The 19,760-nt window shown below is 47.5% G+C and overlaps 1 protein-coding gene across 1 annotated transcript in view; it reads right to left on the minus strand.

Moving 5' to 3' along the window:
- The window catches only part of LOC139419526 (cell adhesion molecule DSCAML1-like), a 132,901-nt gene that overhangs the window by 7,972 nt on the left and 105,169 nt on the right, over positions 1-19,760 (minus strand). The window contains exons 12-20 of the mRNA XM_071169487.1: positions 18,543-18,742; positions 18,256-18,352; positions 18,023-18,151; positions 17,742-17,909; positions 17,560-17,630; positions 17,194-17,434; positions 12,891-13,037; positions 12,134-12,289; positions 722-861 (exon numbers count right to left, since the gene is read on the minus strand). Coding sequence (XP_071025588.1) covers positions 722-861; positions 12,134-12,289; positions 12,891-13,037; positions 17,194-17,434; positions 17,560-17,630; positions 17,742-17,909; positions 18,023-18,151; positions 18,256-18,352; positions 18,543-18,742 — 1,349 coding nt within the window. The remainder of the gene's footprint in view (positions 1-721; positions 862-12,133; positions 12,290-12,890; positions 13,038-17,193; positions 17,435-17,559; positions 17,631-17,741; positions 17,910-18,022; positions 18,152-18,255; positions 18,353-18,542; positions 18,743-19,760) is intronic.

A 19,760-nucleotide genomic window follows, 5' to 3' on the forward strand; every position in this document is an offset into this window, starting at 1 on the left:
ATACAGAGAAGAAGGGAGGGGAGGAGGGAGAAGGGGTGAATGTGGGGCTCTGGGGGGGTGAGTAACAGGAACATTAGAACATTCCTCCAGTGTGGAGGCAGCAGTGTCGTGGTGATTCAGGGAGCGATACGGAGACATAATGAAAAGAGGAACAAAAGCACTCTCATCTCAGTGTGACGGATACCCTCCCTCCCTCCTCCATACTCATTCACATGGTACTCATGCAGAGAGAGAGAGAGAGAGAGGGTGAGGATTTGTGAATGATAAGAAAGTGGGATTCTTCCATGATAGCAGGATTTTAATGTATATGTGTATGTGTGTGTGTGAGCATAGTGTGAAATCTGTGTGAAATCTGCATCACTAGTGCAGGCCTGTGTGTGAGAGCTCCTGATGCTGCAGTGTGCATGTGGGAGCTTGTTCTCCACTTCATTTGCATATCTACGTCTCATCACGTTGCCAAGACAACCACATCTGTTCATCTGGGGGGGGGCAGGAAATAAAGTGACGGAGCAAACACAGAGAGAGAGAGACACACCCGAACAAACACACACACACACACACACACACACACACTGGGTGATAGTTACTAATGAATTATCCATCAAGTGCTATATCATGCATTCACATCATGTTTTGTCGTTAGGTCCTTAATTATCTGCCTCTCCAATACCTGTAACTGCGCCTCCCCCATCACACACTCTCCCCTCTCAGTGGTACTTACCGGCTGTCCGGAGCCTGGGCTGGAGCAGTAGATGGTGTACTTGCGGATGACACCATTGGGTTTATGGGGGGGTAGCCAGGACACGACCACACTGCTGGGAGATGAGGGCACGGCTTTGATACCAGCTGGAGGACCTGGGACTGGAGAGTTCACAACAGATAGACAGGTCAGCAGGGTTGTGCGCATGCGCGCGCGCGTGTGTGCACGTGCGTGTGTGTGTGTGCGCGTGAGTGCGTGAGCGTGTGTGTGTGCGTGCGTGCGTGTGTGTGTGTGTACTAAAGCCATGTTCAAGGAAACACGGGTGTGGGTGCGTTTCCATGCATGTGTGTGGGTGTTATAGGGATACTTGGGGATTTATCTGCCTCCCCAGAGTCAGATGAACTAGCTTCCAGTCATTGTGCTAATGTTAGTTAGGATTGATTCGCAAAACTACCTCTAACTTCCTTCATATTGGACACAGAGACATAAAAATGGTATCCACAACTTCATCTGACTTCAAAATCTCAGAAGTATTTCTATAACGGAGTGTTTAAGTGAGCAGGGTTGTTCGCAGATTGCCAATTTTATCTTGTGCTGTAAGCTGCTCTGAGATAACTTGGAGGTCAGCTGGGGAGGGGCGGGGCCAGACCAGGGTCAGCGGTGACATATGCTACCTCAGACACTGGTCAGCGGAGCTGCTCTGCTCCGTCTGCTGTGCTCTGGCCTGCCATCACACCCTGCAGTCTAACTCTCTAACCCCTAAACAGATTAACACACATCAGTCTGATCCTCCACTCACTGCATGGCCACTTGACTGGCTCACTGAGACGCCTAAAGAGCCTTACTACTATCAGTCATCAACACACATACTGTCTACACCTACTGTCTACACATACTGTCTATACCTACTGACTACACATACTGTCTACACATACTGTCTACACCTACTGTCTACACATACTGTCTACATATACTGTCCACGCATACTGTCCACACATACTGTCTACACATACTGTCTACACATACTGTCTACACATACTGTCCACACATACTGTCCACACATACTGTCTACACCTACTGTCCACACATACTGTCTACAATACTGTCTACACCTACTGTCCACACCTACTGTCCACACATACTGTCTACACATACTGTCTACACATACTGTCAACACCTACTGTCCACACATACTGTCAACACCTACTGTCCACACATACTGTCTACAATACTGTCTACACATACTGTCAACACCTACTGTCCACACATAATGTCTACACATACTGTCTACACATACTATCTACACACACTGTCAACACGTACTGTCCACACATACTGTCTACACATACTGTCTACACATACTGTCTACACCTACTGTCAACACCTACTGTCCACACATACTGTCCACACATACTGTCTACACATACTGTCCACACATACTGTGTACACATACTGTCAACACATACTGTCAACACATACTGTCTACACATACTGTCTACAGGACATTACTCGCAGAATACTGCCCACTTCATCAGATAGAAAGACGTGGGTCTCCCTGGGTTACGATGGACTGGGTTGAAATGATTATTGCGAGGCTCGACTACCTACACTAGACCTTCTTCCATGTACTTTACCGAACTGTAGGACCTAGAGCACACAGATTAATAAGGACACATCCAACCCTAGATAGACATCAGTAGCATTCTGTGCCTGCTGCACTTGACCCTGCTGTCTACAATACTGTCTTCACCTACTGTCCACACCTACTGTCTACACCTACTGTCCATACCTACTGTCTACACCTTCTGTCCACACATACTGTCTACACATACTGTCCACAATACTGTCCACACATACTGTCTACACCTACTGTCTACACATACTGTCTACACCTACTGTCTACACCTTCTGTCCACACATACTGTCTACACCTACTGTCCACACATACTGTCTACACATACTGTCCACACATACTGTCTACACATACTGTCCACACATACTGTCTACACATACTGTCCACACATAGTGTCCACACCTACTGTCTACACATACTGTCAACACCTACTGTCTACACATACTGTCCACACATACTGTCTACACCTACTGTCCACACATACTGTCTACACATACTGTCTAAACATACTGTCTACACATACTGTCAACACCTACTGTCCACACATACTGTCCACACATACTGTCTACACATACTGTCTACACATACTGTCAACACCTACTGTCCACACATACTGTCTACACATACTGTCTACACATACTGTCTACACATACTATCTACACATACTGTCAACACGTACTGTCCATACATACTGTCTACACATACTGTCAACACCTACTGTCCACACATACTGTCTACACATACTGTCTACACATACTGTCTACACCTACTGTCAACACCTACTGTCCACACATACTGTCCACAATACTGTCCACACATACTGTCTACACCTACTGTCCACACATACTGTCCACACATACTGTCTACACATACTGTCTACACATACTGTCAACACCTACTGTCCACACATACTGTCTACACATACTGTCTACACATACTGTCCACACAAACTGTCTACACATACTGTCTACACCTACTGTCTACACCTACTGTCCACACATACTGTCTACAATACTGTCCACACCTACTGTCCACACATACTGTCTACAATACTGTCTACACCTACTGTCCACACCTACTGTCCACACATACTGTCTACACATACTGTCTACACATACTGTCAACACCTACTGTCCACACATACTGTCTACAATACTGTCTACACATACTGTCAACGCCTACTGTCCACACATAATGTCTACACATACTGTCTACACATACTATCTACACATACTGTCAACACGTACTGTCCATACATACTGTCTACACATACTGTCAACACCTACTGTCCACACATACTGTCTACACATAATGTCTACACATACTGTCTACACCTACTGTCAACACCTACTGTCCACACATACTGTCCACACATACTGTCTACACATACTGTCCACACATACTGTGTACACATACTGTCAACACATACTGTCAACACATACTGTCTACACATACTGTCTGCAGGACATTACTCGCAGAATACTGCCCACTTCATCAGATAGAAAGACGTGGGTCTCCATGGGTTACGATGGACTGGGTTGAAATGATTATTGCGAGGCTCGACTACACTAGACCTTCTTCCATGTACTTTACCGAACTGTAGGACCTAGAGCACACAGATTAATAAGGACACATCCAACCCTAGATAGACATCAGTAGCATTCTGTGCCTGCTGCACTTGACCCTGCTGTCTACAATACTGTCTACACCTACTGTCCACACCTACTGTCTACACCTACTGTCCATACCTACTGTCTACACCTTCTGTCCACACATACTGTCTACACATACTGTCCACAATACTGTCCACACATACTGTCTACACCTACTGTCTACACATACTGTCTACACCTACTGTCTACACCTTCTGTCCACACATACTGTCTACACCTACTGTCCACACATACTGTCTACACATACTGTCCACACATACTGTCTACACATACTGTCCACACATACTGTCTACACAAACTGTCCACACATAGTGTCCACACCTACTGTCTACACATACTGTCAACACCTACTGTCTACACATACTGTCCACACATACTGTCTACACCTACTGTCCACACATACTGTCTACACATACTGTCTAAACATACTGTCTACACATACTGTCAACACCTACTGTCCACACATACTGTCCACACATACTGTCTACACATACTGTCTACACATACTGTCAACACCTACTGTCCACACATACTGTCTACACATACTGTCTACACATACTGTCTACACATACTGTCAACACGTACTGTCCATACATACTGTCTACACATACTGTCAACACCTACTGTCCACACATACTGTCTACACATACTGTCCACACATACTGTCTACACCTACTGTCAACACCTACTGTCCACACATACTGTCCACAATACTGTCCACACATACTGTCTACACCTACTGTCCACACATACTGTCCACACATACTGTCTACACATACTGTCTACACATACTGTCAACACCTACTGTCCACACATACTGTCTACACATACTGTCTACACATACTGTCCACACATACTGTCTACACATACTGTCTACACCTACTGTCTACACCTACTGTCCACACATACTGTCTACAATACTGTCCACACCTACTGTCCACACATACTGTCTACAATACTGTCTACACCTACTGTCCACACCTACTGTCCACACATACTGTCTACACATACTGTCTACAATACTGTCTACACATACTGTCAACACCTACTGTCCACACATAATGTCTACACATACTGTCTACACATACTATCTACACATACTGTCAACACGTACTGTCCATACATACTGTCTACACATACTGTCAACACCTACTGTCCACACATACTGTCTACACATAATGTCTACACATACTGTCTACACCTACTGTCAACACCTACTGTCCACACATACTGTCCACACATACTGTCTACACATACTGTCCACACATACTGTGTACACATACTGTCAACACATACTGTCAACACATACTGTCTACACATACTGTCTGCAGGACATTACTCGCAGAATACTGCCCACTTCATCAGATAGAAAGACGTGGGTCTCCATGGGTTACGATGGACTGGGTTGAAATGATTATTGCGAGGCTCGACTACACTAGACCTTCTTCCATGTACTTTACCGAACTGTAGGACCTAGAGCACACAGATTAATAAGGACACATCCAACCCTAGATAGACATCAGTAGCATTCTGTGCCTGCTGCACTTGACCCTGCTGTCTACAATACTGTCTACACCTACTGTCCACACCTACTGTCTACACCTACTGTCCATACCTACTGTCTACACCTTCTGCCCACACATACTGTCTACACATACTGTCCACAATACTGTCCACACATACTGTCTACACCTACTGTCTACACATACTGTCTACACCTACTGTCTACACATACTGTCTACACATACTGTCCACACATACTGTCTACACATACTGTCCACACATACTGTCTACACATACTGTCCACACATACTGTCTACAATACTGTCCACACATACTGTCCACACATACTGTCCACACATACTGTCTACAATACTGTCCACAAATACTGTCTACACATACTGTCTACACATGCTGTCCACACATACTGTCTACACATACTGTCTACACCTACTGTCTACACCTACTGTCCACACATACTGTCTACAATACTGTCCACACCTATTGTCCACACATACCGTCTACAATACTGTCTACACCTACTGTAGACACATACTGTCCACACATACTGTCTAAACATACTGTCTACACCTACTGTCTACACATACTGTCAACACCTACTGTCTACACATACTGTCTACACATACTGTCTACAATACTGTCTACACCTACTGTCCACACCGACTGTCTACACCTACTGTCCACACCTACTGTCTACACCTTCTGTCCACACATACTGTCTACACATACTGTCCACACATACTGTCTACAATACTGTCTACACCTACTGTCTACACATACTGTCTATACCTTCTGTCCACACATACTGTCTACACCTACTGTCTACACATACTGTCCACACATACTGTCTACAATACTGTCCACACATAATGTCTACACATACTGTCCACACATACTGTCTACAATACTGTCCACACATACTGTCCACACATACTTTCCACACATACTGTCTACAATACTGTCCACACATACTGTCTACACCTACTGTCCACACATACTGTCTACACCTACTGTCTACACATACTGTCTACACCTACTGTCTACACCTTCTGTCCACACATACTGTCTACACCTACTGTCCACACATACTGTCTACACATACTGTCCACACATACTGTCTACACATACTGTCCACACATACTGCCTACACATACTGTCCACACATACTGTCTACAATACTGTCCACACATACTGTCCACACATACTGTCCACACATACTGCCCACACATACTGTCTACAATACTGTCCACAAATACTGTCTACACATACTGTCTACACATGCTGTCCACACATACTGTCTACACCTTCTGTCTACACCTACTGTCCACACATACTGTCTACAATACTGTCCACACCTATTGTCCACACATACCGTCTACACCTACTGTCCACACATACTGTCCACACATACTGTCTACACATACTGTCTACACCTACTGTCTACACATACTGTCAACACCTACTGTCTACACATACTGTCTACAATACTGTCCACACATACTGTCCACACATACTGTCTACAATACTGTCCACACATACTGTCTACACATACTGTCTACACATACTGTCCACACACAGATTACTGTCTACACATAGCTTCTGTGCCTGCTGCACACCTACTGTCTACACCTACTGTCCACACATACTGTCTACAATACTGTCCACACCTACTGTCCAAACATACTGTCTACAAGACTGTCTACACCTACTGTCCACACATACTGTCCACACATACTGTCCACACATACTGTCTACGCCTACTGTCTACACATACTGTCAACACCTACTGTCCACACATACTGTCTACAATACTGTCTACACCTACTGTCCACACCTACTGTCCACACATACACACATACTGTCTACAATACACATACTGTCTACACATACTGTCCACACATAGTGTCCACACCTACTGTCTACACATACTGTCTACACATACTGTCTACAATACTGTCCACACATACTGTCCACACATACTGTCCACACATACTGTCTACACATACTGTCCACACATACTGTCTACACATACTGTCTACACCTACTGTCCACACATACTGTCTACACATACTGTCAACACCTACTGTCCACACATACTGTCTACACATACTGTCTACACCTACTGTCTACACATACTGTCCACACCTACTGTCCACAACTACTGTCTACACATACTGTCCACACATACTGTCTACACATACTGTCAACACCTACTGTCCACACATACTGTCTACACATACTGTCTACACCTACTGTCAACACCTACTGTCCACACATACTGTCTACAATACTGTCTACACCTACTGTCCACACCTACTGTCCACACATTCTGTCTACACATACTGTCCACACATAGTGTCCACACATACTGTCTACACATACTGTCTACACCTACTGTCTACACATACTGTCCACACATACTGTCTACACCTACTGTCCACACATACTGTCTACACATACTGTCAACACCTACTGTCCACACATACTGTCTACACATACTGTCTACACATACTGTCCACACATACTGTCTACACATACTGTCTACACCTACTGTCTACACATACTGTCCACACATACTGTCTACACCTACTGTCCACACATACTGTCTACACATACTGTCTACACATACTGTCTACACATACTGTCAACACCTACTGTCCACACATACTGTCTACACATACTGTCTACACCTACTGTCAACACCTACTGTCCACACATACTGTCTACACATACTGTCTACACATACTGTCTACACATTTTTTTTTTTATTTTTTTATTTTACCTTTATTTTACTAGGCAAGTCAGTTAAGAACAAATTCTTATTTTCAATGACGGCCTAGGAACAGTGGGTTAACTGCCTGTTCAGGGGCAGAACGACAGATTTTTGTACCTTGTCAGCTCTGGGATTTGAACTTGCAACCTTTCGGTTACAAGTCCAATGCTCTAACCACTAGGCTACCCTGCCGCCCCGCACATACTGTCAACACCTACTGTCCACACATACTGTCCACACATACTGTCTACACACACTGTCTACACATACTGTCTACACATACTGTCCACACATACTGTGTACACATACTGTCAACACATACTGTCAACACATACTGTCTACACATACTGTCTACAGGACATTACTCTCAGAATACTGCCCACTTCATCAGATAGAAAGACGTGGGTCTCCCTGGGTTACGAGGGACTGGGCTGAAATTAATATTGCGAGGCTCGACTACACTAGACCTTCTTCCATGTACTTTACCGTACTGTAGGACCTAGAGCACACAGATTAATAAGGACACATCCAACCCTAGATAGACATCAGTAGCATTCTGTGCCTGCTGCACTTGACCCTGCTGGATCCTTTATGGATTATAGTGAGACTGTTAGAGAGATCCAGGACCCCCTCTCCCCTCTCTATCGCACCCAGGGCAGCCTGCTCCCCCCAGTAATCCTGCTCTTCCTGGGCCCCCTCCATCCCCTGGGGCTCTATCTCAAGCTGCAGATAATGTCAGGAACGACACCAGGGACATGAGAGAGGGAGGAGAGGGAGGTGGGAGGTGGGTAAAGGGCAGCCCCAGGGGGAGATATGATAGGGGATAGGGTGTTTACAGGAGAAAAGCATCATTATCAGAACTGGCTCTCCATGTCAGAATGTGTAGTTAAGGTCCAACTGCTTCTCAAAATCTGCCCGTGCCCAATCAGGTCTGTCTGATCCACTGTCAGAACAACCCAATGATAAGGAGTCATATACAGTATAGTAACCTACAGAACAACTCATTCTAATGACCATAACCATGGCTATGTAGCCCAACCACAGCTACCATAACCATGGCTATGTAGCCCAACCACAGCTACCATAATCATGGCTATGTAGCCCAACCACAGCTACCATAACCATGGCTATGTAGCCCAACCACAGCTACCATAACCATGGCTATGTAGCCCAACCACAGCTACCATAACCATGGCTATGTAGCCCAACCACAGCTACCATAACCATGGCTATGTAGCCCAACCACAGCTACCATAACCATGGCTATGCAGCCCAACCACAGCTACCATAACCATGGCTATGTAGCCCAACCACAGCTACCATAACCATGGCTATGTAGCCCAACCACAGCTACCATAACCATGGCTATGTAGCCCAACCACAGCTACCATAACCATGGCTATGCAGCCCAACCACAGCTAACATAACCCTTCAGAGAGAGGGACAACCACAGCTAACATAACCCTTCAGAGAGAGGGACTACCACAGCTAACATAACCCTTCAGAGAGAGGGACAACCACAGCTAACATAACCCTTCAGAGAGAGGGACAACCACAGCTAACATAATCCTTCAGAGAGAGGGACAACCACAGCTAACATAATCCTTCAGAGAGAGGGACAACCACAGCTAACATAACCCTTCAGAGAGAGGGACAACCACATCTAACATAACCCTTCAGAGAGAGGGACAACCACAGCTAACATAATCCTTCAGAGAGAGGGACAACCACAGCTAACATAATCCTTCAGAGAGAGGGACAACCACAGCTAACATAATCCTTCAGAGAGAGGGACAACCACATCTAACATAACCCTTCAGAGAGAGGGACAACCACAGCTAACATAACCCTTCAGAGAGAGGGACAACCACAGCTAACATAACCCTTCAGAGAGAGGGACTACCACATCTAACATAACCCTTCCGAGAGAGGGACAACCACAGCTAACATAACCCTTCAGAGAGAGGGACTACCACATCTAACATAACCCTTCAGAGAGAGGGACAACCACATCTAACATAACCCTTCAGCAAGAGGGACAACCACAGCGAACATAACCCTTCAGAGAGAGGGACAACCACAGCTAACATAATCCTTCAGAGAGAGGGACAACCACAGCTAACATAACCCTTCAGAGACAGGGACAACCACAGCTAACATAACTCTTCAGAGAGAGGGACAACCACATCTAACATAACCCTTCAGAGACAGGGACAACCACAGCTAACATAACCCTTCAGAGAGAGGGACAACCACAGCTAACATAACCCTTCAGAGACAGGGACAACCACAGCTAACATAATCCTTCAGAGAGAGGGACAACCACAGCATAACATAACCCTTCAGAGACAACCACATCTTACATAACCCTTCAGGGACAACCACAGCTAACATAACCCTTCAGAGAGAGGGACAACCACAGCTAACATAACCCTTCAGAGACAGGGACAACCACAGCTAACATATATGAAATCTAATGCAGCACCAAGACTGAAACAGTGGTGGTTACTGTAATATTAGATGTTATAGAAAGAGCTAACAAAGCATCTATCAAAGCAGGGCTAACACAGAAGGGATAACCTTTCTATTTTCCTCCATTCATCTTCCCATTTCTTATTTATTTTCATATTTTCATATTTCATATCTTGCCCCCTCACCCAGACAGGCCCAGCTGTGCCACCTCTCCCTCACTCCCTCCTTTCTCTCTCCACTCCGCTTCTCCTTCTGTTTAGGGGAGTGAACGGGACAGGGATCGACCTTTAATCCCGCCTCCAATGGTGTAAGCACTAAATGAATGATCTCTAATCCAGGAGGAGTTAATCCCTGGGCCTGGCTGGTTGGCTGGTTGGCTGCCTGGCTGGTTGGCTGCCTGGTTGGTTGGCTGGTTGGCTGCCTGGCTGGTTGGCTGGTTGACTGCCTGGCTGGTTGGCTGCCTGGCTGGTTGGCTGGTTGGCTGCCTGGGTGGTTGGCTGCCTGGCTGGTTAGCTGGTTGGCTGCCTGGCTGGTTGGCTGCCTGGCTGGGTGGCTGCCTGGCTGGTTGGCTGCCTGGCTGGTTGGCTGCCTGGCTGGTTGGCTGCCTGGCTGGTTGGCTGGTTGGCTGCCTGCCTGGTTGGCTGGTTGGCTGCATGGCTGATTGGCCGCCTGGCTGGTTGGCTGCCTGGCTGCCTGGCTGGTTGGCTGCCTGGCTGGTTGGCTGCCTGGGTGGCTGCCTGGCTGCCTGGCTGGTTGGCTGCCTGGCTGGTTGGCTGCAGGGCTAGGTGATGGGGAGCAGTACCCCTCCTCTCCCCCATTTTGCTTCTCCCTTTACCCCTCCTCTTCTATCCCCCTATCTCTAGTCACGAGCCCTCAGCCATGGGCCCAAAGCTTCTTAATTCTCATTAGCACTGGTAATGGGGTCTCCCTACACAAATTAACTTTAGTCATGGGTTTGAGATACACCCTGACATCCTCCTCTACACCCCCCCACACACACATGCAACTCCCCGCTGAGCTTCTCCTCCCTTCCAAGCAGTCAGCATCTCAGTGGGACTGTGGCTCTGACTATCTCTGGTGTATTTCAGGTTTAAAAAGGCTTCTGAAGTTTGTCATTTCCGCTTTGAAATTTCAGATTTGATTTGATTGGATCAACCCCTACAAAAATGTCCATTCATTTAATTATAATCCACCATAACAATTCACATTTCCTTTTGCTGCAGGATTATTTTCCGGCTGTAGAAAACTGGCTCAAATTAAGATCTTACATCTGTATGGGTTAAAGTCAGAGGAAGTGTATGTACTGTATAAGTGTGTGTAGATGTGTGTGTCCACGCAAGTGCACGTGTGTGTGTACTCACGGTCCTCGCGGGTTTGGATGTACAGAACATTGCTCCTGACCCCGTCCCCAGCCTGTGTGTAGGCCAGCACCTGGACACTGTAGTTAGTGAACTTCTCCAGCCCTCTCAGCTCCACCTGCTCACGAGTTGTAGTGATGTTCTGCATCTCTCCCCATTCTGACAGAGAGAGAGAGAGAGAGAGAGAGAGAGAGGGGGGGAGGGGGGCGGGAGGAGAGGGGGAGAGAGAGAGAGAGAGAGAGAGAGAGAGAGAGGGGGGGGGGGGCGGGAGGAGAGGGGGAGAGAGAGAGAGAGAGAGAGAGAGAGAGAGAGAGGGGGGGGGGGGGTGCGGGAGGAGAGGGGGGGAGGAGAGGGGGAGAGAGAGAGAGAGAGAGAGAAAGAAAGAAAGAAAGAAAGAAAGAGAAAGTGATAGAGAGAGAAAGTAAGCCTTGTTTGCTCATGAATCTCAAGTGCACAAATTGGGAGGACAATACAGGTTAGGGAAGGTAAACAACTATTTATTTTTAATTCCAGGTAAACCAAAGACAGATTGGGAATGGGGTGTGTGAAGGGTTAGGAGCCAGATGAGGAGAGGGTGTGAGTTAAGGGTTACCACACACAGAGACAGACAGGTGGGGAGCACCAGTGTTTGGTACAGGTTCACACACCCATGTCAGACATCAGACAGACAGGTGGGGCCATGGGTTTGGGGTTTAGTTAGAATGATAGTGGTGATAATTACTCTGCATGGGCCCCTGTGCCTGGCCCCCACAGCACCCACCTCCGTCAGGGAAGAGGGACCAGAACACCACGCGGTAGCCCTTCAGCACGCCATGTAGCGTCAGACGCGGGGGCTCCGCCCACGTGATCACTGCCTCGTCTGACGTCACCGAGATGGCCCGCACGTTCTGGGGTGGCTGGCTGGGCACTGGGGGTAGGAGAAAGGTCATAGGTTAACATCACAGAGGGCTATAGTGTATGTTATTGAACACAGCTATCTCTGACTAATAGGACAGAAATGATAGTAATTGCAAAAAAATACTATTTATTCCAATCTTCAACTTTCAATCACTGCAACGGGGAAAGAAACAGATGTAGAAAGGGAGGGATGACAGCGAGAGAGAGAGAGAGAGAGAGAGAGAGCAAGGGAGGGAGGGGCAGGTATAGCCGTCATTGTAAATAAGAATGTGTTCTTACCTGACTTGCCTAGTTAAATAAAGGTTAAATAATAAATAATAATAGTAAGGATGAAGGGAAAGAGGGATACACAGTAGAATATAACAGGGCAGACTGGACTGATAAGGGTTAACATGCAGGATGTTGATGAGATGCAGACGGATGATAAGGGTTAACATGAAGGATGTTGATGAGATGCAGACGGATGATAAGGGTTAACATGAAGGATGTTGATGAGATGCAGACGGAGGATAAGGGTTAACATGAAGGATGTTGATGAGATGCAGACGGAGGATAAGGGTTAACATGAAGGATGTTGATGAGATGCAGACGGAGGATAAGGGTTAACATGAAGGATGTTGATGAGATGCAGACGGAGGATAATGGTTAACATGAAGGATGTTGATGAGATGCAGACGGAGGATAAGGGTTAACATGAAGGATGTTGATGAGATGCAGACGGAGGATAATGGTTAACATGAAGGATGTTGATGAGATGCAGACGGAGGATAAGGGTTAACATGAAGGATGTTGATGAGATGCAGACGGAGGATAAGGGTTAACATGAAGGATGTTGATGAGATGCAGACGGAGGATAAGGGTTAACATGAAGGATGTTGATGAGATGCAGACGGAGGATAAGGGTTAACATGAAGGATGTTGATGAGATGCAGACGGATGATAAGGGTTAACATGAAGGATGTTGATGAGATGCAGACGGAGGATAAGGGTTAACATGAAGGATGTTGATGAGATGCAGACGGAGGATAAGGGTTAACATGAAGGATGTTGATGAGATGCAGACGGAGGATAAGGGTTAACATGAAGGATGTTGATGAGATGCAGACGGAGGATAAGGGTTAACATGAAGGATGTTGATGAGATGCAGACGGAGGATAAGGGTTAACATGAAGGACGTTGATGAGATGCAGACGGAGGATAATGGTTAACATGAAGGATGTTGATGAGATGCAGACGGAGGATAAGGGTTAACATGAAGGATGTTGATGAGATGCAGACGGAGGATAAGGGTTAACATGAAGGATGTTGATGAGATGCAGACGGAGGATAAGGGTTAACATGAAGGATGTTGATGAGATGCAGACGGATGATAAGGGTTAACATGAAGGATGTTGATGAGATGCAGACGGAGGATAAGGGTTAACATGAAGGATGTTGATGAGATGCACACGCGTGTGGACAGAGGACAATGTGTCCAGCTGTGTGCTAATTGCAGCTGTAGAAGCAGACACGTGTGGACGGAGGACAATGTGTCCAGCTGTGTGATAATTGCAGCTGTAGAAGCAGACGCGTGTGGACGGAGGACAATGTGTCCAGCTGTGTGATAATTGCAGCTGTAGAAGCAGACGCGTGTGGACGGAGGACAATGTGTCCAGCTGTGTGATAATTGCAGCTGTAGAAGCAGACGCGTGTGGACGGAGGACAATGTGTCCAGCTGTGTGATAATTGCAGCTGTAGAAGCAGACGCGTGTGGACGGAGGACAATGTGTCCAGCTGTGTGATAATTGCAGCTGTAGAAGCAGACGCGTGTGGACGGAGGACAATGTGTCCAGCTGTGTGATAATTGCAGCTGTAGAAGCAGACGCGTTTGGACGGAGGACAATGTGTCCAGCTGTGTGATAATTGCAGCTGTAGAAGCAGACGCGTGTGGACGGAGGACAATGTGTCCAGCTGTGTGATAATTGCAGCTGTAGAAGCAGACGCGTGTGGACGGAGGACAATGTGTCCAGCTGTGTGATAATTGCAGCTGTAGAAGCAGACGCGTGTGGACGGAGGACAATGTGTCCAGCTGTGTGATAATTGCAGCTGTAGAAGCAGACGCGTGTGGACGGAGGACAATGTGTCCAGCTGTGTGATAATTGCAGCTGTAGAAGCAGACGCGTGTGGACGGAGGACAAAGTGTCCAGCTGTGTGATAATTGCAGCTGTAGAAGCAGACGCGTGTGGACGGAGGACAATGTGTCCAGCTGTGTGATAATTGCAGCTGTAGAAGCAGACGCGTGTGGACGGAGGACAATGTGTCCAGCTGTGTGATAATTGCAGCTGTAGAAGCAGACGCGTGTGGACGGAGGACAAAGTGTCCAGCTGTGTGATAATTGCAGCTGTAGAAGCAGACGCGTGTGGACGGAGGACAATGTGTCCAGCTGTGTGATAATTGCAGCTGTAGAAGCAGACGCGTGTGGACGGAGGACAATGTGTCCAGCTGTGTGATAATTGCAGCTGTAGAAGCAGCAGCGGCAGACAGACAGACATTCTGAGAGCGTGTGTTTTAGCTATCACTACCATTATCATAATCAGGATCTACATCTAGCTCTGTCATTAAGGCTGCACACACAGGGGAGAGGGAGGGACGAAGATGTTGGTTGTCTGTCTGTCTGATGTAAAGATGAAAAAAGAGAGTATTGAGAGAAGGAGACAGGGGGATTCCCCAATGAAAGCAAGGGGAGAGAGATTGAGGAGAAAAACAAATTGAATGATAAAAAGAAAGGGTGTGAATTGAAAGGGAATACAGAGGAAACCAGTGAAGAAGAGAGGGGGAAGGAAGAGAGAGAGGCAGAGTGGCCAAGCATATTCATAGAGTAATGGGCCTCTCTCTCTCTCTCTAAGTCTAATGAGGGAGCTAATTAGAACTGGAGAGTGATGGGGGATGTGCTGCATGTTCATCTCCTCCATTTTGTCTCAGAGGCTGTGTGTGTGAGAGTGTGTTTGCACAACTGAATCAATGCATGGTGCATCTCTATTCTTATTGGCGCATCTCTATTTTTTATTCCTGTCGGCAAGTTAAACAAATCCACCTGTTCTGCTATGCGGATGACACGCAGCTCTATCTACCAATCAGATCCAGTGACCAAGCTAGCGTGGCTACACTTCACATGTCTCTTGCTGACATCAAATGTTGGATATCTGACAATTTTCTCCAGCTCATGAGAAGAAATCTGAGGTTGTTTTATTTGGCCCCCACCTTGCTAGAACCCAGATTGTAAATGACCTTGGTCATGTGTCTACCAAAGTCAAAACTACTGACAAAAGCCTTGGTGTCTTCTTTGACCCTTACCTAAACCTTGAACTGCATGTCCTGCTTTTATCATCTAAAAAATATAGCTAAGTCTTTTATTTCAGTCACTGATCTGGCAAAGTTATACTTGCTTTTATTTCCTCACAAATAGATTACTGTAGCTCGTTGTAGACATGTCTCAGAAATCACTCCATCATCTACAAAATGCTGCAGCTTTTAACAGAATGTTACCATATTACCACACCTATTTTAGGTTGGCTACCAGTCACGTTTAAGCCTAGGCTTGGTTTAGCCCCGTCCTATATCTCAGATCCTTTATCTCCCTACGAGCCAGGACGCAGCCGGAGATCCTCTGAAGGGACCTGTTGATCATTCCAAGTCTAGGTTGAAAAGGAAAGGAGACCAGACATTTGCCATTAGGGCCCCTAGACTTTGGAATGTTCTGCCAGAGGAGATCAGGCTCACAGATTCAGTGCATCTTTTGAAATCCCTTCTGAAGACCCACTTTAATAAAGGTGCTTTTAATGTGTGATTTGAATGAGCCGTCTTGTTTCATTCTCCTTCCTCCTGTCTTTGTTTCTTTGATTGCACTTTCATTGTATTATTTTATGATGTGAAGCACTTCGTTACCTGTATCGAAAAGCACTATACAAATAAATAACAATGATTACAAGCAGAGTATGAATCTCCTCCCATCACCAACCCCGTCCTCTCTCTCTCTCTCTCTTGCATTCACCATCCCTCCCTACCACACAACCTCAAGTCTAGCTCCCTCCCTCCCTCCCTCCCTCCCTCCCTCCCTCCCTCCCTCCCTCCCTCCCTCCCTCCCTCCCTCCCTCCCTCCCTCCCTCCCTCCCTCCCTCCAGTCTTACCATCCTCCAGTGTGGTAGCGTTGATCTCAGTGCTAGAGGGGCCAGTACCAGCCCTGTTGAAGGCCTGGACCACCACTCCATACTGGGCAAACTTCTTCAGGCTGTCCAGAGTGTACACCTCGCTGTCCCCTGTGGCCTTCATCTCCACAATGCTGTACTGGCCGTTACTGCCCGGCCCGTTCTCACGGTAACCAATCTGGTAGCCCCGGATCACCCCGTTCTGAAGCTCCTTCCTGGGGGCCTGAGAGGGAGAGGACAGCTCTGTCAGGACACTGACTGGAGATCAATGATGGTTAGTTTGAATGTCTCAGTTGTTATGGTATTATAGCATGAAGGAAAAGAGGCATGATGGTTAATGACGTTTACCCTCCATGTGACCCGTATGCTCTGCGACGTCATTGGCTGGAGGATCACGTCCATAGGGGGCCCATCAGGTTCTGTTGACGTGAGATGTTGAAATGAGGGTTTCAATGACACCAAACAAGACAGCATTTTAATTAGGGGTGTGTTTGTGTGTGTGTGTGTATATAAGTGTGTGTTAGACTTACGTGCTTCCTCAGTGCTGATGGTGAGCTCCTTGCTAGGCTGGCTGCGTCCGATCTTGTTGAAGGAGTACATGCGGATGCTGTAGACACAGGCAGGGTGCAGCTCCACGATGTTAGCCTGGTTGTTAGTGGGGGAGATGTTCCTGGTGGTGTACTTGTGATCCCAAGTATCTGTAACAAATAGAAGCAGATAGAGAGGACATTAGAGGACCAGAGAAAAGGGAGTTGGATTGAGGACAATAGGGATGTGAGGGTTTACAGGGTTGGACTAGTTGGACTCGTACCAGACTTGTTCTTATACTCGATGTCGTAGCTGGTGATGATGCTGTTGCCGTCGAACCTCTGGATCCAGCGCAGGTTCATACTGCGGTCCTTCACCTCTCTCACCTCCAACTCAGGAGGGTCAGGAGGCTCTGTGTGTGTGAGTGGAGGATGTTAGGTATCAATTTGACCTCAATCACTGGTCGGTCAACAGTGAGCCTATGTGCAGTAATAGCAGAGTGCGAGAGATAGGCACCTTGCACGGTAAGCTGGATGAGTCCTCGCCCCTCTCCGTATGAGTTGATGGCATGGCAGGAGAAGAAGACTGAGTCCCCGCGCTCCGCTGGCTTCAGCTGCATGGGGACAGCAACACACATAGAAGACAGAGACGGCATGGAATATTTAGTGGTCAAAACTACCCAGCATACACTACTGTACCCTTTAGTACTTTCATCTCAACTCAATTGAGCTCTGTTCTAAATTCTAATGCTCTTCAATTTCAATTCTCTCTCAATATTTTGCCCTCTTTCGTCAGTGTCTAACCTTGAGCGTGGAGATGACCTCGTCCCCTTTCTTGTTGATGGTGATGGAGTAGCGGGGGTTCCTCTCGGCGTCGATGACGGTGTCGCCCCTCTCCCAGCGGATGATGATGGGCTGCTCTCCCCGCGCTGTGCAGTTCAGCTCCTTCACCTGGCCCTTGATGGCCATGGTGGTGTTGGGGTGTGACGTGATCATGGCTGGAACTGGAGACACACACAGAGAGGTAATCATGAATATTATAAATAGATATGGCAAAATGAGAGAAGGAAAGAGGGATGAGTATTTGAAAAATCAAGGAACTGTACAGGTGTGTAGAAAATAGAAATGGACCCTCCATCACTATCTGTTTTCATTTCACGCTCCGAGCCCTCGTGGCCCCCCACCTCTCTCCTCTCTTCCCCACCTCTCTCCTCTCTTCCCCACCTCTCTCCTCTCTTCCCCACCTCTCTCCTCTCTTCCCCACCTCTCTCCCCCTCCTCTCTTCCCCACCCCTCTCCTCCTCCCCTCTTCCCCACCTCCTCTCTCCCCCTCCTCTCTTCCCCACCTCTCTCCTCCTCCTCTCTTCCCCACCTCTCTTCCCCACCTCTCTCCTCCTCCTCTCTTCCCCACCTCTCTTCCCCACCTCTCTTCCCCACCTCTCTCCTCCTCCTCTCTTCCCCACCTCTCTCCTCCTCTCTTCCCCACCTTTCTCCTCCTCTCTTCCCCACATCTCTCCTCCTCCTCTCTTCCCCACCTCTCTCCTCCTCCTCTCTTCCCCACCTCTCTCCTCCTCCTCTCTTCCCCACATCTCTCTTCCTCCTCTCTTCCCCACCTCTCTCCTCCTCCTCTCTTCCCCACCTCTCTCCTCCTCCTCTCTTCCCCACCTCTCTCCTCCTCCCCCCTTCCCCACCTCTCTTCCCCACCTCTCTCCTCCTCCTCTCTTCCCCACCTCTCTCCTCCTCCTCTCTTCCCCACCTCTCTCCTCCTCCTCTCTTCCCCACCTCTCTCCCCCTCCCCTCTTCCCCACCTCTCTCCTCCTCCCCCCTTCCCCACCTCTCTCCTCCTCCTCTCTTTCCCACCTCTCTTCCCCACCTCTCTCCTCCTCCCCTCTTCCCCACATCTCTCCTCCTCCTCTCTTCCCCAACTCTCTCCTCCTCCCCTCTTCCCCACATCTCTCCTCCTCCTCTCTTCCCCACCTCTCTCCTCCTCCTCTCTTCCCCTCTCTCCTCCTCCTCTCTTCCC

The sequence above is a fragment of the Oncorhynchus clarkii genome, chromosome 10 (genome assembly GCF_045791955.1).
Source record: "Oncorhynchus clarkii lewisi isolate Uvic-CL-2024 chromosome 10, UVic_Ocla_1.0, whole genome shotgun sequence".
Taxonomy (NCBI): Eukaryota; Metazoa; Chordata; class Actinopteri; order Salmoniformes; family Salmonidae; genus Oncorhynchus; species Oncorhynchus clarkii.